The following is a 26,533-nucleotide window of genomic DNA, read 5'->3' as shown; positions in this document are numbered from 1 at the left end:
ATGTGCCTAAGTTCTGTGTTCATCCATCCTAGCTTCCTTAAATGCTTCCTATTCTTCCCTCTTTTCGGAATTGTTAACAATTGTGCTTTGAGAATTTCATTTTTCAAGATTTCCCATCCTTCCTGGACATTTTTGTCTTTAAGGATATCAAGCCATTGGATCCCTCCAATTCTCTTTCTGAATCCCTTTAAATCTGCCTTTCTGAAATCTAACCTTGACGTCTGAGTCTTCACAGGTCGTCCTCCTCTAGTTATCCAAAATTCTAAAATAGCATGGTCGCTACCTCCTAGGGTCCCAGCCACTTTTACCTCCTCAACCATTTCCTCCCTGTTTATAAGGATTAGATCCAAGGTAGCAGTTCCCCTTGTTTTCTCCCCTACCTTTTGGAAGATAAAGTTGTCAGCAAGAGAGGATAAGAATTTCCTTGACCTGTTAGTTTTGCCTGAGAGAGATTCAAAACAAATGTCTGGATAGTTGAAATCTCCCATGACAACTATGTCATATTTTTTGGAGAACTTGGCCATTTGATGCATAAAGAGTTCATCCATATCTTCAGCTTGCACAGGCGGCCTGTAGTAAATGCCTACAATGGTGTCCTTTCCATTGTTCTGTCCTTGTATTCTTACCCAAACAGTTTCCACAGAACTCCCAGTCTCTGAAGCTTCAATCTCTGTGCAGATATACGCGTTTCTAACATACAATGCGACACCCCCTCCTCGTTTATCAAGTCTGTTTCTTGCAAATAAGTTGTATCCTTCTAGTCTTGTATTCCAATCATGTGTATTGTCCCACCAAGTTTCAGTGATTCCAATGACATCATATTTCTTTTCCTGTGTTAGTAGTTCCAATTCTCCTTGTTTGTTGCCCATGCTTTGTGCATTAGTATAGAAACATTTTAGTTTGTAATTGGTTTCTCTTTCTCCAATATTTTTATTAATTAGATTCTTTTGTCTTTGTTCTTCCTTTCCACTTCTAATAGCAGAGTTCTCAATAGCATTTGTCAGGTGTTTGGCTTTTTGGGGTCTTTTGCTTCCCTTCCCATGTTGTTCTAGTTTAAAGCTCTCCTTACAAGTGTAGCAAGGCGACTTCCAAATACATGCTTACCAGTCTTCGTAAGGTGCACCCCATCTCTAGCAAGTAGTCCATTGTATAGGTGATTCACTCCGTGATCCATAAATCCAAATCATTGCTGACGGCACCATCAATGTAGCCAGTTGTTCACCTGCAGAATCTTATTCCACCTCCTTCTTCCATGGCCATCCACTGGGAGGATGGAAGAGAAGACCACCTGCGCTCCCAGTTCTTTCACTTTCTTGCCTCTTGATTGGCTGTGCTGTACCATTTGATGTGATAGCTACAAGGCATTTTGGAGAATGTCGTGTGGTCATGCCTGAGGTCACGCGAGCCTTCTCTGTCTTCTTCTGTTTTGTGTACAATGGCAGTGGGCTATTAGCCTGAATCACTGGGTCGAGTGAGTTTCCTAAATTCGACACAAATTCAGTTCATGTTGAACCTATTTGCTCTTTTCTATTTATAAGTAGTGGACTATCCCTTTTAAGACAACGGACACCAATGTTTTCCTCCGGGAAGCAGATACCGTCCATCCCTTTAATTTTTCCGCCATTTCTCTTTGACGAGCTTCTTCTTTTGTATTCATTAATTGTGCTGAAATTAGCTGAGTGAAATGAACGCTCTTCCCCATGTGCAGGTCCCCCTCAGCTTCATGCCAGATATTTATCAGAATTGATCTACGCATTAAGCCTCTATTATTGGGATTCAATGCTGAGGCCGATCTGTCTGTCTGAAAGAGATGTATCACCGAGTTCTATAAATGTATTGGAAGACCGAGGTAATTAAAATGTGAAATACACTGGAAGAACCAGGACTCTTGGCTCTAATCCCTGCCGCTGACCACTCATAATTCAAGTGGAAGAAACATAGCGTCCGATCCCCTAATCATATATCCAGCATTAAAATAAATAAATAACTAAATAATTAGGAGACGAACGGGGATATTGGAAACCATCAATAATCCTCAAGCTAGTTCAATCATTAGCAAGTATGTGCTCTTCTCTCGTGAACAGGTCTCTAATCATGCAAGCTGCTATAGATCCCTGGAAATAAGATATGCTAGCAAAGCCTTCTACAGGCTGCAACCCCTATCTCTACCACTAGGTGGCTACATACAGACACATAAAGTATAAACGTCTGCCAGCAGAGTATCATTTTTTTTATTTTTCAAGCAGAAAATCTTATTCCACTCATCTCAGGATATGTCGAGCAACGAGGAGAGGTCAGAAAGGACTCAAGTGTAGGAGATAATTGGGGATGAGCCGACCCATGACTGTTCAGGTTCGACTGAACATTAGTCCAAAGTTCAGTTCGGGTAACAGAACTGTACCAGAATTTGAACAAGAACCCGAATCCCATAGAAAGCAATGGTGACCCGAACTTTGGTGCTGTAAAGTCTCTCTCCTCCACGAACTCCCGAACTGTAAGGGTATGTGCACACGTTGCGGATTCTTGTGCGGATTTTTCCGTGCGGAATCTGCAGAATCCGCAGGTCAAAATACCCGCGTTTTTACTGTGGATTTATTGCGGATTTTGTGCGGATTTGGCCTGCGTTTTTACACCTGAGGATTCCTATAATGGAATGGGTGTAAAAACGCTGCGGAATCCGCATAAAGACTTGACATAAACCGCTGCCAGCGCATCCTCAGGGCCAAATCCGCTGCAGATCCGCACATGAATCCGCAACGTGTGCACATACCCTTAAACAGACTTCCAGACTTCCAGGAGAAGTCTATGTTCAGAGCTCAGCACCGTGTCCGGTACGAATTCCCAAACTTTACAGTTCGTGTTCGCCCATCTCTAGAGATAATTAATGTAGCATCCTAGCAATAGGAAATAATCTGAATATTATATGGTATAATCGATATACTGTGATGAGCAAAAGGATAACAATGTTTTGAGCTTTTAATTTTCAGGCTTCATATCCACTACAGCTTCTAATATGAGACTGTCATCATTTTGTAGACAATCATCTTGGCTATCTCATACATAAATTTGACTTGCAAGTATTTTGCATATGATTATTTATGCAGATTTATTCAGATTTATTCACAAGCGAAAAGTTCGCTGGTTCGACTCGAGGAGCAGCCATGATGAAGATTTCTGAAGAAAAGAGAAACGGCATCATCCAGCTCATCGATAGCAGTCTATCATCCAAGAAAATTGCCAAACTGTCTCATTTGAGTGTCTTGGCAATTGGAAGAATATGACATGAAGTTCATCCACCCATTCAAAAGATAAAGAAGTGGATGTCCAGGCAAAATATCAGAGTCAACAAGTCGGCTCATCACAAGGTCTATCAGTTCTGATGCAACAAACACAACCGTGGAGGTGGCTTGTATGTTTCATAATAGTGAGATCACAGATGTCCATGCAAGCAATGTGCGACGCATGTTACACAAGTCTGGAATGGTGGCTCGAAAAAAGGTGAATAAGCCTCAAATTCAATATCATCATAAGAAGCGTTGGCTAGAGTTTTAAAAAAAAAGTTCAAAAAGTGGAAAAGTAGAAAATTGGAAGCCGGTCGATTTGGCAAAAAGAGATGAAAGTCAATAGTCTAGGCTCTGATAGGAGCAAATGGGTCTGGAAGAAATAATAGAAAAAGGGGCTAAAGGGGAGAGAATTTGTAGTAACTGTCAAGTTTGGTAGAGGAAGCCTGATGATATGTGGTGGTCATGGTCAAAGGCGTTGGATACTTGACCAGGATCAATGTTAGCCGAGAATTTGAAGTAACAGTCAAGTTCGGTGGAGGAAGCCTGATGATATGGGGTTGTCCCGGCCAAAGGTGTTGGATACTTGACCAGTATCAATGCTGGACTCAGTGCTGAGTTTTATGTGAGTTTCCTTCAAGATGAGTTACTCTGTACACTCAAGTACTATGGGTATGAAAAAGACAACATATTGTTCCAGCAGGACAACGACCTGAACACTGTGACAACTCTAGGCTAATACGTCCAAGAGTGGACCCTCTGGGTCGTGGATCCGGAGCCCCTGGGCCGAGCGTACCTGGTGAAGACCGACCCCTGTACAGGGATCGTTAGGGGCAGGGCCGCAGGGGGCAGAACCGCGACAGCCGGTGCCAGGAGGGACGACTCGATGGATAGACAGGCAGAGCAAGGATAACGGAAAATACTGGCCAGGATTCCACAGGAAGGGGTTCAGAGGGGGACCACGGGACAGAGACAGACTGACGGAAGTGGAGCAGGCCAAAGAGCACACAGGGAGAACAGCAAAGGATAGGCAGGGTACACTAGAAGGTAAGGGCCGATGAGTGCAAGAGGTCACACAATCACCAGGCGCCCTCAGAATAGAGCGGACGCCTGATATAACCAGAGGCCGGAAGTACGCCCTACAGACCCTCCCCTCAGCGACGCCCCCTACTAGCAGAAGAGAGAGGGAGAACGCGCGTGCGCGGCCTAAGACCGGCGCGGTTACCCGCAGCAGCGCGGGGAGCAGAGCGGAAGTGCGAGTGGACAGGAGGACGCAGGTGAGGAAGAGCTGCGGCGGGCACCGCCGCTGAAGGGGCATCGGCGAGCACGGCCGCCGATGTCACAGTACCCCCCCCCATGTCCTCCCCTTCTGAGGTTGGTCAGAAATCTTTTCATGATAAGGGGGGCATCGACATTCTCTCGGGGCTCCCAGGACCTCTCCTCTGGACCAAACCCCTTCCAGTCGATAAGAAAAAGAGTTTTACCCTTGACCCTTTTCATAGCCAAAATGTCCTTTACTTCAAAGACATCGTTAGAAGAAATTGGCGAGGGAGGGGACATGGAGGTTGGTTGGAACCGGTTCAAAACCACAGGTTTAAGGAGCGAGATATGGAAGGCGTTAGGGACCCGGAGCGATGCCGGCAACCTCAATTTGTAGGCTACTTCGTTAATGCGCCCAAGTACTTCAAAAGGACCGATGTACCGAGGACTTAATTTGTAAGCAGGGACTTTCAGGCGGATGTGTTTGGTAGAAAGCCAGACTTTGTCCCCGGGATGGTACGGGGGTAGATCCCTTCGTCTCTTGTCTGCGTGTTTCTTAATTCGGACGCTGGCTACCTCGAGCGCCTCCCTGGTCTCCTTCCAAATTTGCGAAAATTCCTTGGCGAGAGTATCTGCTGCAGGGACTCCAGATGATGCGGAAAAAGGCAACGGAACCCCAGGATTTAGCCCGGTTACCACAAAGAACGACGTCTTGGACGTTGATTCGCTGGGATGATTATTATGAGCGAATTCCGCCCAAGGTAGGAGTGAGACCCAATTATCCTGATGAGCGTTAGAAAAGTGGCGTAAGTAGGTGGTCAAAATTTGGTTAATCCGTTCCACTTGGCCGTTGGTTTGAGGATGATACGCTGAAGAGAAGTCGAGAGACGTGCCCAGGAGCCGACAGAGGGCCCTCCAGAATCGGGAGGTAAACTGGACCCCTCGATCGGTTACGATTCGTAGAGGAAGACCATGCAGCCTGAAAACCTGGTGGATAAAGATCTCGGCCAACTTTGGAGCAGATGGCAGTCCGAACAAGGGAATAAAGTGGGCCATCTTGGAGAAGCGGTCTGCGACGACTAAGATGGTATTACATCCAGCAGAGCGAGGCAGATCAGTCACGAAATCCATGGCGATTTGCTGCCAAGGGGCCTCTGGCACAGGCAACGGATGAAGGAGACCGGAGGGCAGAGTCCTAGGAACCTTGTTCTGAGCACAGGTCCTGCAAGAGGCTACAAAGTCCTTTGCATCCTGGTGGAGAGAGGGCCACCAGTAATACCGGGAGAGAAGCAAAAGAGTCTTCTTAATCCCAACGTGCCCAGCAACCTTGGAGGAATGTCCCCAGCGCAACACTTCCAGACGTTTGTTTGAAGGAACGAAGGTCTTGCCCGGCGGAAGGGTAGAGAATCTCACAGGGGCCACGGAAATAACTTTAGCCGGCTCGATGATATATGATGGATCCTCCTCCTTTTCAGGTGGCTGCAAAGACCTGGAAAGCGCATCAGCTTTAATGTTCTTACTGCCGGGCCGGAAGTGGAGCTTAAACTCAAAACGGGAAAAGTACAAGGCCCACCTGGCTTGTCTGGAATTGAGTCTCTGGGCAGATTGCAGGTAGGCCAAGTTCTTGTGGTCCGTAAAGATAGTAAAGGGATGCACTGCCCCTTCGAGCAGATATCGCCATTCCTCCAGCGCCATCTTAATGGCCAACAATTCCCGGTCCCCAATGGAGTAGTTGCACTCCGCAGGAGAAAAGGATTTGGAGAAGAACCCGCAGGGGACTAAACGTCTGGATGGAGCCTGTTGGGACAGAACCGCCCCAGCTCCAGTGGAGGAGGCATCAACTTCCAGGATGAAGGGTCTACTAGCCACTGGGCGGTGTAGGATCGGAGCAGAGGCAAACGAGCGTTTCAGGGCCAGAAAGGCGTCCTCGGCTTCGGAAGACCAGACGTTAGACTCCGTCCCCTTACGGGTTAGGACCGTGATGGGCTTGGTGACTGTAGAAAAGTGGGGTACAAACTGTCGGTAATAGTTAGCGAAGCCGAGGAAACGCTGGATGGCCTTTATGCCAACTGGACGAGGCCACTGGAGTACCGCGGACAGCTTCTCGGGATCCATCTTAAGGCCGGAATCCGTGATGATATATCCCAAGAAAGGTAACGCTGTTTGCTCGAAGAGGCACTTCTCAATCTTGGCGTAAAGACGATTTTCTCGAAGGCGCTGCAGGACCATGCGTACACTTCTCCGATGGGAGGAGAGATCGGCTGAGAAAACGAGGATATCATCCAAGTAAACCACCACGCAGGAATAGAGTAGGTCCCGGAACACCTCATTTACGAATTCCTGAAACACCGCCGGAGCATTGCAGAGACCGAACGGCATGACCAAGTATTCATAATGGCCGTCCCGAGTATTGAAGGCCGTCTTCCACTCGTCCCCCGCTCGGATTCGGATTAAGTTGTAAGCTCCCCGCAGATCCAACTTCGTGAAGATTCTGGCCCCCCTCAGCCGGTCGAAGAGTTCAGGAATCAGCGGGAGCGGGTACCGGTTTTTAACAGTGATGTTGTTCAGGCCCCGGTAATCAATACAGGGTCGCAGGGACCCATCTTTCTTCCGGACGAAGAAAAAACCTGCGCCCGCAGGAGACGAGGATTTCCGGATGAACCCCTTGGCCAGATTCTCCTGTATGTATTCCGTCATAGCCGTGGTCTCTGCTGGGGATAGAGGATAAGTTCTCCCTCTGGGAGGGTTGGCTCCGGGGACCAGGTCAATAGGGCAGTCAAAGGAGCGATGAGGTGGTAAGGAGTCCGCTTCCTTTTTGCTGAACACATCGGCAAACATGTGATAGGGTGCGGGTAGGCCCGGAAGGTCGGCAGGCTTCGAGCATGGACGGGGACGAGTGAGAGCCCGTAGGCAGTGCTCCTGGCAGGAGTGCCCCCAACGGAGAACTTCCCCAGAGCGCCAGTCAATCACCGGCTCGTGCCGTCTGAGCCAGGGAAGACCTAGAAGAACAGCATGGGCTAGTTGTGGCAGGACATAAAAGGCTATCCTCTCGAGGTGGAGTGCTCCGATTTGAAGGTCCACTTCGACGGTAACTGTGGTGATGAGTCCGGGTAAAGGTTTACCATCAACGGAGGAAATAGCACGAGGGTTCCTTAATACAATCACTGGGATCCGGAGTTTATCAACCTCCTCCTGGCGGATAAAGTTACCAGCAGCACCCGAGTCCACATACACCTCCACAGATCCACGCTCCCGACCTGTAATTATCAAAGCTGAAAGGGTAAGGGGGAGAGAGGAATTTTGATCACCTAGGGGGTCCTCTCTTACCTGACCTAGGTGGAGGCATTTCCCGACCTCTCTGGCTTCTCCGGGCAAGAACGCACAAAATGGTTGGCACCTCCGCAGTACAGGCAGAGTCCCTTGGTCATCCTCTCCCTGCGCCGTTGCTCGGACAGTCTGACACGATCAATCTGCATTGGCTCAGGAGCGGTACTAACAGGAGATGCAGAGAAACGAGGGACAGGAGCCTGGTACAGCCTAAAGGACCTTCTCTCTCCGACCGCCTCTCGAGCGCGCTCCTGAAAGCGTAGATCAATACGAGTGGCCAGAGAAATAAGGTCCTCCAGAGTGGTGGGGGTGTCTCGCCCGGCAAGCTCATCCTTGATCTTACTGGAGAGGCCTCTCCAAAAGGCTCCCACAAGAGCCTCATTGTTCCACCCCAACTCTGAAGAGAGGGTCCGGAAGCGGATGGCGTATTGCCCCACTGTGAGGGAACCCTGGCGGAGGTTAAAAAGGGCCTCCGTGGAGGATGCTAAGCGACCCGGTTCATCGAATACCTTGCGAAAGGTTTCCAAGAAGGTCAGAATATTTAACACTACGGGGTCATCCCTCTCCCACAGGGGGTTCACCCAGGACAGGGCCTCACCCTCGAGATGGGACACAATGAACGCCACCTTGGCGCGGTCAGTAGGATACTGAAGGGGGGCAAGCTCAAAATGTAGCCTGCATTGATTTAGAAAACCCCGGCATAACTTAGGGTCTCCGCTGTACCTGGGGGGTTTACCCAGACGGGGAGCCGGGGTGGAGACCACGTCAGAGGGGGAAGTTGCTGCGGCAGCAGAGGATTGCAGAGCAAGCAATCGATCATCCACGGATGCCATGTAACCTAAGATGTGGGATTGAGCGTCGCGCTGCTGCGCGAGCTCCTGCTGGAGACTGACTAGGAGGGGAGCGTGCCCGGGGTCAGAGGTCTGCAGGGCGGATAGCCGGGTGTCCATAGACTTCATAAAGGACATTATCCGGGTCTGGTTTTCACGAAGGAAAAGTAATTCCTTTTGTGTGGCGGCTGCGGCACCGGCGGGATCCATGGCCTGGTGATACTGTGACAACTCTAGGCTAATACGTCCAAGAGTGGACCCTCTGGGTCGTGGATCCGGAGCCCCTGGGCCGAGCGTACCTGGTGAAGACCGACCCCTGTACAGGGATCGTTAGGGGCAGGGCCGCAGGGGGCAGAACCGCGACAGCCGGTGCCAGGAGGGACGACTCGATGGATAGACAGGCAGAGCAAGGATAACGGAAAATACTGGCCAGGATTCCACAGGAAGGGGTTCAGAGGGGGACCACGGGACAGAGACAGACTGACGGAAGTGGAGCAGGCCAAAGAGCACACAGGGAGAACAGCAAAGGATAGGCAGGGTACACTAGAAGGTAAGGGCCGATGAGTGCAAGAGGTCACACAATCACCAGGCGCCCTCAGAATAGAGCGGACGCCTGATATAACCAGAGGCCGGAAGTACGCCCTACAGACCCTCCCCTCAGCGACGCCCCCTACTAGCAGAAGAGAGAGGGAGAACGCGCGTGCGCGGCCTAAGACCGGCGCGGTTACCCGCAGCAGCGCGGGGAGCAGAGCGGAAGTGCGAGTGGACAGGAGGACGCAGGTGAGGAGGAGCTGCGGCGGGCACCGCCGCTGAAGGGGCATCGGCGGGCACGGCCGCCGATGTCACAAACCATACGGCGAGATTGGAGAAGAAATGGTTCAATGATAATGAAGTAGAGGTGCCAGAATGGCCCCCACATTCCCCAGACCTCAACCCAATCAAACAATTGTGGGTAGAGTTGAAGAAAAAGCCGTATACAAGTGAGTTGACCAGTAGGCACCAGCTTTGGGAACATGTAGAAGAGACGTGGGATCGGATTTTGGTCAAGACATGTTTGAATCTGATCGAGAGCTGCCCAGAAGGATTCACGCAGCTTTGAAAGCCAAAGGTGAATTTACAAAATACTGACAAAATAATAAAAGTTAAAATTTACATTTTTAGGAGTAAACAGTAAAAATGCAGTGACATGACAACAATCTGCATAACTAATCATATGCTAAATAGTTGTAAGTAAAATTTATGTATGAGATAGCCAAGATGATTGTCTATAAAATGATGGTAGTTTCATGGTCGAAGCAATAGTGGATGGTGAGATATGGAGCCTGGAAGTCAAAAGTTCAAAACATTGTTACGTCACTGTATATAAATATATTAATGCTATATATGCTGCCTTCATCATCATACATTGTGACATGACAGTGAAGAAGTCACAATGTCTTGAGGAGATCATTTGCATATTCCCAGTGCCTTCTGGGATAAGTGAAGAGTCTCCGCGAGCTCGACGATCACTGGGTTTTGGCCGTTGCAGCTGAAAAGAGGAAATCGGAATACCAGGGGAAGAGTCTTGAGATCATTTGGATATTCCCAGTGCCTTCTGGGATAAGTGAAGAGTCTCCGCGAGCTCGACGATCACTGGGTTTTGGCCGTTGCAGCTGAAAAGAGGAAATCTGAAAACCAGGGGAAGAGTCTTGAGGAGATCATTTGCATATTCCCAGTGCCTTCTGGGATAAGTGAAGAGTCTCCGCGAGCTCGACGATCACTGGGTTTTGGCCGGCGCGCGAATTTTGGCTCATCTTTCATTGTTTTTAAGAAATCTCAATATGGAAGAGGCAAGGAGCCATTTGGTGAGCTGCATTTCTTGCTACATGTTCACAGACTTACCAGTGGAAAAGCCAAACTTCACATGCCACAAATGCAAGCTTGTGTCCCTGTTGGAGGAAAAGTTGCAAAATCTCGAAGAGAGGTTAGCTACGTTGAAGATCATTAAGGAAGGTGAAGAGTTCTTGGACAGAGCAGAATTATCTCTTCATGTTACAGAAAGAGAAGAAATTCGAAGTGCACCTGAAGAAACAGAGGAATGGAGACATGTGACCCAGAGAAGCAGGAGGATCAGGAGGAAGTCAGCACCCATACTGCTCAGAAACCAGTACCAGGCTCTCACGCAGGAAAACGACGAAGAAATACATCAGGATAAGACTTTGCCCACAAACAGCAACCTTGTACGCCTTCAGAGTCCTCCTGGATGAAGAAAGAAAACTGTTGTGAAGAAGAAACGGAGTGGTGGTCATGGGGGATTCCCTGTTGAGAGGAACAGAGGCCGCTATCTGCAGACCGGATATAACTTCAAGATAAATGTGCTGTCTTCCAGGTGCAAAAATTAAAGATGTGTCTGACAGGGTATCAGGACTCTTCAGACCTACAGATGACTACCCATTCCTGCTACTACATGTGGGGACAAATGACACTGCAAGAAACGACCTGGAAACCATCTGCAGAGACTTTGAAGACTTAGGCAAGAAAGTGAAAGAACTGGGAGCACAGGTGGTCATCTCTTCCATCCTCCAAGTGGATGGCCATGGAACAAGGAGGTGGAATAAGATTCTGCAGGTGATCAACTGGCTACGTTGATGGTGCCGTCAGCAACGATTTGGATATATGGATCACGGAGTGAATTACCTTTACGATGGACTACTTGCCAGAGATGGGGTGCACCTTACGAAGACTGGAAAACATGTATTTGGAAGTCGCCTTGCTACACTTGTAAAGAGAGCTTTAAACTAGAACAACGTGGGAAGGGAAGCAAAAGACCCCAAAAAGCCATACACCTGACAAATGCTATTGAGAACTCTGCTATTTGAAGTGGAAAGGAAGAACAAAGACAAAAGAATCTAATTAATAAAAATATTGGAGAAAGAGAAACCAATCACAAACTAAAATGTTTCTATACTAACACACAAAGCATGGGCAACAAACAAGGAGAATTGGAACTACTAACACAGGAAAAGAAATATGATGTCATTGGAATCACTGAAACTTGGTGGGACAATACACATGATTGGAATACAAGACTAGAAGGATACAACTTATTTGCAAGAAACAGACTTGATAAACGAGGAGGAGGTGTCGCATTGTATGTTAGAAACGCGTATATCTGCACAGAGATTGAAGCTTCAGAGACTGGAAGTTCTGTGGAAACTGTTTGGGTAAGAATACAAGGACAGAACAATGGAAAGGACACCATTGTAGGCATTTACTACAGGCCGCCTGTGCAAGCTGAAGATATGGATGAACTCTTTATGCATCAAATGGCCAAGTTCTCCAAAAAATATGACATAGTTGTCATGGGAGATTTCAACTATCCAGACATTTGTTGGGAATCTCTCTCTGGCAAAACTAACAGGTCAAGGAAATTCTTATCCTCTCTTGCTGACAACTTTATCTTCCAAAAGGTAGGGGAGAAAACAAGGGGAACTGCTACCTTGGATCTAATCCTTATAAACAGGGAGGAAATGGTTGAGGAGGTAAAAGTGGCCGGGACCCTACGAGGTAGCGACCATGCTATTTTAGAATTTTGGATAACTAGAGGAGGAAGACCTGTGAAGACTCAGACATCAAGGTTAGATTTCAGAAAGGCAGATTTTAAGGGACTCAGAAAGAGAATTGGAGGGATCCAATGGCTGGATAGCCTTAAGGACAAAAATGTCCAGGAATGAAGGGAAATCTTGAAAACTGAAATTCTCAAAGCACAATTGTTAACAATTCCGAAAAGAGGGAAGAATAGGAAGCATTTAAGGAAATCAGGATGGATGAACACAGAACTTAAGTACATGCTAAAAAGGAAGAAAAAAATGTTTATAAAATGGAAAGAGGGAGGCATATCTAAAGAAGAATATAATGCTGTCTGCAGAACCTGCAGGGCACAAATCAGATTATCTAAAGGTGACAATGAATTGAGGCTTGCAAGAGATGTCAAAAGCAATAATAAAGGATTTTGGGGATATGTCAAAAGTAAAAGAAAAGTCAAAGATGCTATAGGATTTTTACAGGATGAAAATGATGAAATGGTAAGACAGGGTGTTGAGAAGGCCGAACTTTTAAATTCCTATTTTGCATCTGTTTTCTCTCAGAAAGGAAATGTAACATCAACTGTTCTTCACTGTCCTATTAAGGGAATAGAAGAATCCAGGATATCTATAAACAGAAAGATAGTGAAGAAACACTTAGCTAACCTAAATGAATTCAAGTCTCCAGGTCCAGATGAATTACACCCCAGAGTACTGAAGGAGATAGCAGAAGAAATTTTTGAACCCCTCTCCATAATCTTTGAAAATTCTTGGAGAACAGGAGAAGTCCCAGAAGACTGGAGAAGAGCAAATGTTGTTCCTATCTTCAAAAAGGGGAAGAAGGTGGACCCAGGCAACTATAGGCCGGTGAGTCTGACTTCTATACCAGGAAAGATCTTTGAACAAATAATTAAACAACATGTATGTCAGTACCTGGATAAGAACGAAGTGATTAAGCAGAGTCAGCATGGGTTTGTAACTAATGAGTCATGTCAGACTAACTTAATTTCCTTCTATGACGGAATCACTGATTGGGTGGATCAAGGAAATGCTGTAGATATAGTATATCTTGACTTCAGCAAAGCATTTGACAAAGTATCTCATACAATCCTTATTGAAAAAATGACTAAGTATGGAATGGACAAGGCAACTGTTAGGTGGATTAATAACTGGCTTAGTGATCGGACCCAAAGAGTGGTCGTAAATGGCTGCACATCCAGTTGGAAGAATGTCTCAAGTGGGGTACCACAGGGCTCTGTCCTGGGCCCTGTATTGTTCAACATCTTTATCAACGATTTAGATGAAGGAATTGAGGGTAAACTGATTAAATTTGCTGATGACACAAAGCTAGGAGGGATAGATAATACTAGAGAAGAGAGAGAGGATTCAAAAAGATATAAATAAACTGGAGAAGTGGGCAGCAACTAACAGAATGGTTTTTAACAGGGAAAAATGCAAAGTACTACATCTGGGCAATAAAAATGAAAAAAGCATATACAGAATGGGAGGAATTGGGCTAAGCAACAGCACATGTGAAAAAGACTTGGGTATACTAATAGATCACAGACTGAATATGAGTCAACAGTGTGATGCAGCAGCAAAAAAGCAAATGCAATTCTAGGATGTATTAACAGAAGCATACAGTCTAGATCACATGAAGTCATTATTTCCCTCTACTCCTCTTTGGTCAGACCTCATCTGGAATATTGTGTCCAGTTTTGGGCACCACATTTTAAAAAAGACATCAACAAACTGGAGCAAGTTCAGAAAAGAGCGACCAGAATGGTGACCAGTCTGCAAACCCTGTCTTATGAGGACAGGTTGCAGGATTTGGGAATGTTTAGTTTGCAAAAGAGAAGACTGAGAGGAGACTAATAGCTGTCTGCAAATATCTAAAGGGCTGTCACATTGTAGAAGGATCAACTTTATTCTCATTTGCACAAGGAAAGACTAGAAGCAATGGGATGAAACTGAATGGGAGGAGACACAGATTAGATATTAGAAAAAACTTTTTGACAGTTAGAGTGATCAATGAGTGGAACAAGCTGCCACGAGAAGTGGTGAGTTCTCCTTCAATGGAAATCTTCAAACAGAGGCTGGACAGACATCTGACTGGGATGATTTAGCGAATCCTGCTTTGAGCAGGGGGTTGGACCAGATGGCCCAGGAGGTCCCTTCCAACTCTACGATTCTATGATTCTATGAATTAAATTAAAGGGCTTGTATGGGTTTAAAAAAAATCACCACTTTCTTCGATAATCTGCACCACTCTTATCCATGGGCTGTGACTGCTTATACGATCGAAAATCCTAGAATTGTAAGGGGCAGATATGCAATACCAAAGATCATATGGAAAAGAAGGTAGATCCCGTAGGAGCTGTAAGGTCTTTTGAGATAGGGGTCCTCCTCCAGTCCCATACTGATGTTCATTTCACCCCTTGATGCTCCATGGAAGCCCCTTTTAGGAGTTGACTTCACATAGTATCTGAGAGAGTCCATTGACTATGACAAGCATCTTCTCTGATAAACAGACAACCCATTGCTATGAATAGACAGTGTTATGCATAATGTTGTGAGTTCATTTTCCCCTTCACCTTTGATGTCTGATGAACTCCCTCTGCTGGTGAAGAGAGGTAGTGAAATTGATTGGGATGGGAAGAACCTGTCATCTGAACAGGCGGAGTGTGATTGGACATCTGGAATTTCTGAGTGGATATAAGGCAGCCGACGCCCTGCAGGGCTGCTGGTGATCCTTTCTGCTCTGAGCTCTGGCATCCAGCTTAGTTCCTGTTTACTAAAAGCTAAGTTTTTGCCCTGCTATTATTCCATGAGATTTTGTCTGGTTTCCTTAGTGTTTGTATTCAGCCAGTCCTGGTTGGGACTGGCTGAATTCCATTTTTGTCTCTGATCAGTTGATCTCTTTGCTCTGTTTTCAGAATATACCTGAGTGCTGATATAGTGATTTTGAAGTCTAGCGACTTCAGGGCCTTTTTTCCTATCAGACGGTTGGGACATTTTTGTAGGGTTTTTTGCGGATTGCAGCCAGCATCTTTTCTGTCCTATCTAGTTAGTTGGGCCCCATCGTTTGCTCAGCCTGTCTTTCTGTCTGTGTTTGTGTTTTCATCTGTTTTTCACCGACAATACATGTTGGGGGCTGTCTATTGCTTTGGGGTCTGCTCTGGGGCAGTTTAGATTTCCCCTTTCTTTCTTTAGGCTTATGTAGTTCTCCGGCTGTGACGAGGGGTCTAGGGCACTGTAGGAACCCCCCATGGCTACTGTTAGTTGTGGTGAATAGGATCAGGGGTCTGCAATCCGATAGCTACCAACCTCTCCGGTTTTCAGGACTTAGCTTGTATTTTTGTTTTCTCCTCCTCCTGTGACTCATTCATAACAACATAATATGTCCTGTAGAGGCGCTGCAGGGAAACACTTTTACTGCTAGGTTTCCCTTCATGCATTTTGTGATCCCCATATTGTTTCTCAGCTTTCTTTCACTTGTTTTGGTCTACTGCTATCACCCTAAATCTAAATACTCAAGGCAAGGAAAATGACTTGTTGGTGCCCCACCCTGATACCTAAAACCCAGGACTATGCCACAGCTGCCTACTTTCCTAGGTACATCCCTGGTCAAAAGAACTGTTTAAAAAAGTATGAATTTCAGCAAGTTTTCAGTGGTGATAACCTGTATATTCTGGACTTTAAGTCACTTTGACTGTCCTTGTTTGAGCGTTAAAATATATTTAAAAAAATTATAAAATAAAAATGTCAATGGTTGTTGTAATTTATAATATCAACGCATTTCAGATCCTTCCATTAATTTACTTAATTTTATGAAAGTGAAAAAAAAAAATGGATGCTCTTTTACAAAGGTAGAATGCGACTGAACATTTTAATTCGAAAACGTTGTAAAATATTAGCTTTTGTAGCTCGTATTAAAAAGTGACATGACTTGATTGTTTAAGTGTCTCTGTTAAGCGTTCTGCTTTTCTACAAGAATGTTTCTTGACTGAGTAAGTATATATTTTTGCAGAATAAATGAGACATCTGCCATAACAGGGAAATTTAAGTTGCACTTTTCAGATTTAAAAACCCTGCAATATTCTCATAGTTACGCGTCTTACAACTATACTTAAAAATGTTCTATCCCATGGGAAGATTTTCTATTTGATATTTTAGGCAAAAAAAAAGAAAAAAATTCTAAAGAAACTCAAACATTGTATAACAAGAGTGACTCCTATACGTAAAATATTATAGGCAAGACACTCAAAATACATATTCACCCTAGAGAAGTGTAACAGATCTTATAAATGAATCCCTTTGCACACCGTGTGTGTCAGTGTCAGTGTGCACATGAATTGTATCGGCTCACGTTGGCCCTGCTATGAACCACAGCTTGTAATTGATTGATTGAATTGTATATATTTACTATTTCAGTATGTAGTACAAGCCATCTAACAACCACAGGTGTTCAAAACCCCTAAGGCATCTAAAAAAATAAGATAAATTAAATGTCTTAAAAAAAATATTAAAAAGTAAAAAAAACATTTTTCAAACACTGCCTTTTCCTCAGTTTATAAATAAGAAAAAAAATTAGGTTAAACAATATCATTATATTTGGTGTTCTTAAATATCTGATCTATCAAAATACAAAAATTATCTAAACAGTATGATAATCAACAAAAAAGAAGAAAAACTAAAAAATGCCAGGAGTTTTTCAGTCACTACACTTCCCTCTCGAAATGCAATAAAAAGCTAACAAAATGACGTACATACACCAAAATGGTATCAATAAAAACGTCACTTTGGTGAACAAAAAACAAGCAAATCCAGTAAATTTTTTAAATTTATTTTTATTTATTTTACTCATTTATATAGCGCCATTAATTCCACAGCGCTTTACAGACATTATTGGTACTGTCCCCGATTGGGCTCACAATATAAATATATAAATATGAATGAAATGAATAAATGAATGAAAAAATGGAAAAAGGTTTTAGTCTCAGAAAATGGTGACACAACAATTTTTTTTAGAATCTTCTGATTGTTTTTAACCACTAAAATATAAACAAAATTGAGACAAATTTGGTATTGCTGTGACCATATTGATGACCTGAGCAATTACGTTTTCAGGTACTTTTTAGCACACAATGAATGATGTAAAAATGAAACCCCAAAAAACAATGTTGGAATTACTGTTTTTATCCCAATTTCATTTCACTTACATTTTTTTTCCAATTTTTTTAAGCACACTACATCAATACATGGGAAAATGAATGGTGTCGTTAACAGCTACAACTCATCCCACGAAAAAACAAACCCTCTATTGTCAGAAAAATTTAAAAAAAAAAAGTTTTTAGGGGAAGGAAAAACGAAAAATGCAAAAATGAAAAGGCACATGATCATGGAGAAGTTAAGTCTGTAAGCCTGTATTTTTGATCATTTCCAAAAACTTAGAGCGCTCCATCCTTTTTGGAATTGGCAGTCGTCTGAGCTCATCAACTGCCTTCATGATATTTTATGATACATAAAGATGTGTCCAACTTTACCATTCCAAAAATTTTATTAAAAAGCTTTTCCAAGATCTGAAGTCATCTTAAAAAGAGAAAATGGCATAAAATAACGTACTTACTTAATAAATCTACTCTGACTCCATCACCGATACGATATTACTCTCTGGTGCTCTTTGTTTACCTTGATACAGTGATGGCTTCTCCATCTACCATCATGACCTCTGCAGACAATCACTGACCTCAGGAGTCTTGTGTTCTACACTGGTGAAGCCATTGATTGGTTGGTGTAGTCACATGGATAGAAGAGAGCATCATCAATGCAGGAAGGCTAACATAGACTGGCGGGCAGCATCGGAAATTGGGTAAAAAAATAACGAAAGTTGTCGCTAATATATATTTATATCCGAACATATCATACATAGGATATTGTATACTACACCTTGCTTTGCTGATTTTAACAGGGATGAAATACATTGATTTGTAGGATTATTGGCCTACTATAGTCAATGGATAATCAGTGAACCATGTAGGAAAAGTGCCAATTAGAGGCAACCGGTAGTATGTTGCCTTCCTAGTGGCTTATGACAAGAGGGACATAAGTTATGGTATCAATCAATATGACTCCAAAGCCTATCCTGGAACTACCCTTATGGGATATTCTCTTGTTCTAAACACCTATAAGGATGACTATCTTCAGTCTGCTTGCAGCTCTTCCTCTATGATATGTCCAGTGTATGATTTTTGTTTTGTAGGACTTGAGAAGGGAAGCCAGTACAGCTTTCAAGTCTCTGCAATGACAGTGAACGGAACCGGACCCTCATCGGATTGGTATACAACAGAAACGCCAGAGAACGACCTTGACGGTACATGATATGTGGTCACTTTTCCTTAAAATATTGTGATAGTATAGGGTTGTACAGGTTTCTATAAAATGATTCCACTTTGTTTTAGTTGGATGATTAGCAAAGTTCCTTTGAATAATAGATTGGAGATACAAATGTATGCTCAATGGGACTGGAAAGGCTAGGAAGTGCAGAAGAGCTATTAGCAGCATAGTTGTTAGGGGCACTTTAATTAGGTGATAAATGCTTCACTTATAAAACTCTATGCTATGACAATTAAGGGCTCAATTCTACATATTTAATCCATTTGTCTTGTTCTTCTATGGCGTAGTACAAAAGAAAATCACAGAAAATATGACAAAACTGATTCCATCTTCTTCTACTGGGTCACAGTTTTGTCAACCAGCACCATATCTGACACAAGATGTCTTCCATTTGTCAAAAACTAAATGTCACTTGTAAACTCATCCTTAAAGAGACCAAAGTTGGCCAAAGCCACTGACTATCTGATAGGTAGATTAGTTATGGAACACCCTTCGTATGGGACCTTTACACAAAGTTTCCAAAGTACCGTAGATCTGAAAATGTTTGGATTTCTTGTGTGTTGCAGTTTGATAACAGGTTGGTATTCTAAAGCAATGTTTCTTTTCTGATCTGGAACAAGCTTGAACACGAAAGTAAAAAATGAACTTGGTTCCTTGCATTGACCCCTACAGTCTGGAATTTTGAGGCAGGCTTCAACATTTTTGCATGGGACTTTCAATTTCGCTGATGCTTTGATAAAACTGGAGGGAGTCAAACACCTATTAGATGCTGAGAGTCTTCAGTGTGCCAGTCTCATATAGATGAGGCCTCCGACAGATTGTTAACGGCATCTACTTTACAGCGCGGAGGATTCATGTTGCTCACCTCACTGTATTTCTGTTTGAAATGATCATCAGTGAGACAGACAGTATGCTGGAGAACTGCCGCTGTTCCCTGTGGATATCCCTCTTAATTAGTGCATTTTCTTAAAGCGATTGGGAAGCCACTAAAGAGTCAAGGTTCCCCGCAATGCTCCCTCGTGGTTGCTGGCATCTGGGAAGTTTTGAAATATTTATTTTTAGACTTTATATTCCTGTAAGAACCCCTGAGACGATTGCCTTTACAATGTTTCATTCAATTTGCCTAAGTGAAGATGTTCCAAAAGTCTGAGCATATTGACAGATGCAAACAGTTGAATTGCAAAGAGCATATTATGCCGAAAGAGGCCATGTGACACCCTCCTACTAGAAACAAAGGTTCCCAAAAGGATGAAATCCGAGAAGGGCCTAAAGGAAGCAAAATATCACACCTTCTATGCAAAATTGGGAATGATGCTCTTAAAGATCCGGTAGAAGACCCCACTAGGCAGGAAAAAGTTTTCATGTTGAGCTTCATGGTAAAACATCATTGTTGTAAGTTTGGGAATCTTAAAAGAACATTTCAGAGGTGAGAGTTAGAGCCAAATATATACATGAGAGTTATTAAAAGGAAGAAGGGAAGGACTGTGAAGCAAAGAGAGCGCAAATAGGGTTTTAACCGATTACACAAAATGTATAAAGAACGAATGCACACTCACCTGTTGCGACTTCAACAAACTTTAAGCATATACCAGCTTTCGCAGGCCACGGGTCATCAGACCGGAGAAATGCTGTGCGGATTTAAAGCAGTTTTCTTTTGACGGAGGAGTTCAAGATGCAATATTTATTTAAACGGTTGCAAAGTCAACACTTTTCAAAGTTATCCAACTTCTTCGCATGGCTATGTCCTGAAGAAGAAGTTCGATAACTTTGAAACACATTGTCTTTGTAACCGTTTAAATAAATATTGCATCTTGAACTCTTCCATCTCTTGAATCCTTCAGCGAGAACCTACAAGTAGCGCAAGGAACAGCGAGAGCCTACAAGCAGCGTGAGGAAAACCCCCTTAAATGCACCCAACATTAGAGGGAAAATGATAGCTGATCCACGGACGGCATGTATAAGAAATGCGCTCTATGGTTTTAGCCAAGTACGTTAGACTCTGAAAAGCTAAGGCATTTTAGAGATAAACATATTATGAAAGCTGACAGGAAACGAGCCGCCAGAGAGACTAATTGGACAGATGGGTCCCTGGTGGCTCCTGCCCACTAGTTCTCTACCCAAGATCGTCGTGGAACACACTCGTGGACTGCTTCGGATCGTGGGTGAGTATTTTTGTGGTTTGTTATGTTAATATTTATTCCGGAAAAGACAATGGCTTCGGGGAACAATGTGACAAGTATTGGTAAGTATGTTACTCTATGTTATATGTACTGTATGTCTATGTATGTATTGTATGAATGTATTGTATGTATGTAGTATATATGTGGTATGTATGTAGCATGTAGTATGTATGTAGTATGTATGTAGCATGCATGTAGCATGCAGTATGTATGTAGCATGCATGTAGTATATATGTAGTATGTATGTAGCATGCATGTAGTATATATGTAGTATGTATGTAGCATGTAGCATGTATGTAGTATGTATGTAGTATGTATGTGGTATGTATGTAGCATGTAGTATGTATGTAGCATGCATGTAGCATGCATGTAGTATGTATGTAGCATGCATGTAGTATGTATGTAGCATGCATTTAGTATGTATGTAGTATGTATGTAGTATGTATGTAGCATGCATGTAGTATGTATGTAGTATGTATGTAGTATGTATGTAGCATGTAGCATGTATGTAGTATGTATGTGGTATGTATGTAGCATGTAGTATGTATGTAGCATGCATGTAGTATATATGTAGTATGTATGTAGCATGTAGTATGTATGTAGCATGCATGTAGTATATATGTAGTATGTATGTAGCATGTAGTATGTATGTAGTATGTATGTAGTATGTATGTGGTATGTATGTAGCATGTAGTATGTATGTAGCATGCATGTAGTATGTATGTAGCATGCATGTAGTATGTATGTAGTATGTATGTAGTATGTATGTGGTATGTATGTAGCATGTAGTATGTATGTAGCATGCATGTAGCATGCATGTAGTATGTATGTAGTATGTATGTAGTATGTATGTAGTATGTATGTAGTATGTATGTAGCATGCAGTATGTATGTAGCATGCATGTAGTATGTATGTAGCATGCAGTATGTATGTAGTATGTATGTAGTATATATGTAGTATGTATGTAGCATGTAGTATGTATGTAGTATGTAGTATGTATGTAGCATGCATGTAGTATATATGTAGTATGTATGTAGCATGTAGTATGTATGTAGCATGTAGTATGTATGTAGCATGTAGTATGTATGTAGCATGCATGTAGTATGTATGTAGTATTTTTTTTTTTTTTTTTTAACATTTAACACATTAGCCGGATGATGGGACTACTACTGTCCCATCATTGGCTAATGTGTCAATCACTGTCATGGTAGCAGGCATCGCCCGATGGGACTTGTAGTCCCATCGGACGATGCCTGCACAGACCCCCGAAGCCTGCACAGACCACCGGCAGGCCGGCACAGCCCCCCGGCAGGCCGGCACAGCCCCCCGGAGCCTGCACAGACCACCGGCAGGCCGGCACAGCCCCCCGGCAGGCCGGCACAGCCCACTGGAGCCTGCACAGACCACCGGCAGGCCAGCACAGCCCACCGGAGCCTGCACAGACCACCGGCAGGCCGGCACAGCCCCCCGGCAGGCCGGCACAGACCACCGGAGCCTGCACAGACCCCCTGGCAGGCCGGCACAGCCCCCCGAAAGGCCCGTACAGACCCCAGAGAGGCTGTACAAGGCAAAAACAGGGTTTTTCTTATTCCGATACCGGAAGTCCCATAGACTTGAATGGGACTTCCGGTATCGGAATCGGCGATACCGATACTTTTTTTAAAGATCGGCCGATCCATTCCGATCCGATACTTTGAAGTATCGGACGGTATCGCTCAACTCTAGTCATAACACATTATCAGCTACCAGGACACAGTGTTTGATTGGCTGCAGGAAGACTTTTGAAGCTTATTGTAGGACTGCCATCTATATCACCTACCTCTCATATTGGTAGTCCAAGGTTGGCCATCATATCAATGGAACTTCGCAGTGGAATGAGGACATCATTTCTTACTTTAGAATTTTTGGCACTTGACCTGATGGATAGGGAAGCTTTGTTGCAGATTTACAAATTCTCCAACAAAAATTGACATAATCAGTGTGAATCCATTATGCCACCATGCTAAGAGTGGAACAGGCTTGCCACGAGAGGTGGTGAGTTCTCCTTCAATGGAAGTCTTCAAACAGAGGCTTCAAACATTGGATCTGCCTTCAGAAGCCATCGGTGATCAGTTGTTATCTACTGGAGTTTCTAAGCCAGACCTGATATAATCAAATGATCTACGAGATAGTTTTAATTATAAAAGGGGTTCTCTTTATAAGACCACTTTAAAAAACAAACAAACTCAGAACTGAATTCACATTTTACCATGATTGTGAACTATAATCCTGCAGCTCCTCCTACTTGTTCAGTATCCGTACAGAGCTTTATCTTATGCTTTGCACTGTAGACGGTGTGCACCTATGGAACTTTACGCAAGAAACAACTTTCTCAGAGTGGAATATAGCAGAGACCATTACATTATAGTAACTCAGCTTAGCTAAAGGGGTGCGAGTATCTGCAGATGTCTTATTCCAAAAGTGGCCAGCAGAACAGTGAGTTCAGCTTTGGAGTAGTATAGTACAGGCTGTAAATCAGGATAGGAACAGGAAAAATACAATGCATATATTGTCTTCTCAACCAAATTCTGAGTCCAGCTCTGGAATATAATGCAGCATGTAGTTTAAAATTGGTGCAAGATACGTAATGTAATGTATAAACATATAGACTCCACCAGCAGAATAGTGAGTGCAGCTCTGGAGTATAATACAGGATGTAACTCAGGATCAGTAATGTAATGTATGTACACAGTGACTGCACCAGCAGAATAGTGAGTGCAGCACTGGAGTATAATACAGGATGTAACTCAGGATCAGTAATGTAATGTATGTACACAGTGACTGCACCAGGAGAATAGTGAGTGCAGCTCTGGAGTATAATACAGGATATGACTCAGGATCAGAAATGTATGTACACAGTGACTGCACCAGCAGAATAGTGAGTGCAGCTCTGGAGTATAATACAGGATGTAACTCAGGATCAGTAATGTATGTACGCAGTGACTCCACCAGCAGAATAGTGAGTGCAGCTCTGGAGTATAATACAGGATGTAACTCAGGATCAGTAATGTAATGTATGTACACAGTGACTGCACCAGGAGAATAGTGAGTGCAGCTCTGGAGTATAATACAGGATGTGACTCAGGATCAGTAATGTAATGTATGTACACAGTGACTGCACCAGCAGAATAGTGAGTGCAGCTCTGCAGTATAATACAGGATGTAACTCAGGATCAGTAATGTAATGTATGTACACAGTGACTGCACCAGCAGAATAGTGAGTGCAGCTCTGGAGTATAATACAGGATGTAACTCAGGATCAGTAATGTAATGTATGTACACAGTGACTGCACCAGGAGAATAGTGAGTGCAGCTCTGGAGTATAATACAGGATGTAACTCAGGATCAGTAATGTATGTACGCAGTGACTCCACCAGCAGAATAGTGAGTGCAGCTCTGGAGTATAATACAGGATGTAACTCAGGATCAGTAATGTATGTACGCAGTGACTGCACCAGCAGAATAGTGATTGCAGCTCTGGAGTATAATATAGGATGTAAATCAGGGTCAGTACAGGATCAGTAATGTAATGTGTGTACACAGTAACTGCACCAGCAGAATAGTGATTGCAGCTCTGGGGTATAATACAGGATGTAACTCAGGATCAGTACAGGATAAGTAATGTATGTACACAGTGACTGCACCAGCAGAATAGTGAGTGCAGCTCTGGAGTATAATACAGGATGTAACTCAGCATCAGTAATGTAATGTATGTACACAGTGACCCCACCAGCAGAATAGTGAGTGCAGCTCTGGAGTATAATACAGGATGTAACACAGGATCAGTACGGGATCAGTAATGTAATGTTTGTACACAGTGACTGCACCAGCAGAATAGTGAGTGCAGCTCTGAAGTATAATACAGGATGTAACTCAGGATCAGTAATGTAATGTATGTACACAGTGACCCCACCAGCAGAATAGTGAGTGCAGCTCTGGAGTATAATACAGGATGTAACACAGGATCAGTAATGTATGTACACAGTGACTGCACCAGCAGAATAGTGAGTGCAGCTCTCGAGTATAATACAGGGGGTAACTCAGGATCAGTACAGGATCAGTAATGTAATGTTTGTACACAGTGACTGCACCAGCAGAATAGTGAGTGCAGCTCTGGGGTAAAATACAGGATGTTACTCAGGATCAGAAATGTATGTACACAGTGACTGCACCAGCAGAACAGTTAGCGCAGCTCTGGAGTATAATACAGGATGTAACTCAGAATGAGTAATGTAATGTATGCACACAGTGACCCCACCAGCAGAATAGTGAGTGCAGCTCTGGGGTATAATACAGGATGTAACTCAGGATCAGTAATGTACAGTATGTACACAGTGACTGCACCAGCAGAATAGTGAGTGCAGCTCTGGAGTATAATACAGGATGTAACTCAGGATCAGTAATGTAAAGTATGTTCACAGTGACTGCACCAGCAGAACAGTGAGCGCAGCTCTGGAGTATAATACAGGATGTAACTCAGGATCAGTAATGTAATGTATGTACACAATGACTGCTCCAGCAGAAGAGTGAGTGCAGCTCTGGAGTATAATACAGGATGTAACTCAGGATCAGTAATGTAATGTATGTACACAGTGACTGCACCAGCAGAATAGTGAGTGCAGCTCTGGAGTATAATACAGGATGTGACTCAGGATCAGTAATGTACAGTATGTACACAGTGACTGCACCAGAAATGTAACTCAGTGCAGGATATGTATTGCAATGTTTGTTGAAAATGCTTTATCCTTGTATATTCATCACTAAATCTTACAAAAAAAAGTTGACTTGCTGCTAATAATGTGCGTCTGATACTGTAAAGATGATGCTTTTATAATTGTCTTGGGTGTCTCAGGTATGAATATGATTTGCATTTGATGCAGGAGAAAAGCCTTTTCTGAACACAAATTGCAGTTGGTCTCCAGTAAATATCGAATTGTTTTTGCAGTATTTATGCAATTCATTTCTTGTTCTCTAAAACTTGTATGAAATACCTTTTTCTGGCTTTATGAGTTGAAACCAGATAGCGGCGCGGGGTCTCGGAGCCCGGATTATCTATTTATAACACATTCTACATTCACACAATGGCCAGAATGTATTCGTCAGGCTGTGGGCTCGAATGAGTCAGGTCATAGAATATTAATAATGTTTTTGTTTGACTCGTAGAATCCCAAGTGCCAGACCAGCCCAGTTCTCTTCATGTCAGACCTCTGACTACCAGCATCATTATGAGTTGGACTCCGCCACTAAACCCTAACATTGTGGTGCGAGGCTATATAATTGGCTACGGTGTTGGAAGCCCTTATGCCGAGACTGTGAGAGTGGATAGCAAACAGCGCTACTATTCCATCGAGAATTTAGGTAAGTGTTCATGATTGAATACCAGAGGGTTATAGAAATAGCTGTAACAGTAAATCAGACAGAATCACTGCTAAAGATAAAAATCTAGTGAACAACGTCTAGCAAGCTACAATCGGTGCCCCATTGAGGTCAAGGATAGATGTGAGTAAGTATATTTGCACTTTGGAACAGTAGAGGTCCTCCTCTATCGCCAGCATATCCCATTAGTTTTTACCTAATTTTAGATCCCCACCGATAGTGAGAATATAGGGGCCGATGGTGAGGAAAGACTTCTCATGGACACCCCAATGTTCAGGGAA

General features: G+C 43.6%; 1 protein-coding gene across 1 annotated transcript in view; it reads left to right on the top strand.

Annotated features, from left to right (window-relative positions):
• The window catches only part of DCC (DCC netrin 1 receptor), a 1,068,191-nt gene that overhangs the window by 862,746 nt on the left and 178,912 nt on the right, over positions 1-26,533 (top strand). The window contains exons 14-15 of the mRNA XM_073543872.1: positions 18,524-18,634; positions 26,040-26,234. Coding sequence (XP_073399973.1) covers positions 18,524-18,634; positions 26,040-26,234 — 306 coding nt within the window. The remainder of the gene's footprint in view (positions 1-18,523; positions 18,635-26,039; positions 26,235-26,533) is intronic.

This window comes from Dendrobates tinctorius, unplaced genomic scaffold (genome assembly GCF_039654945.1).
Source record: "Dendrobates tinctorius isolate UK_male_01 unplaced genomic scaffold, ASM3965494v1 ptg000135l, whole genome shotgun sequence".
Classification (NCBI taxonomy): Eukaryota; Metazoa; Chordata; class Amphibia; order Anura; family Dendrobatidae; genus Dendrobates; species Dendrobates tinctorius.
The sequence above is the reverse complement of the archived record's forward strand: the minus strand, read 5'-3'. Positions and strand labels throughout refer to the sequence as shown.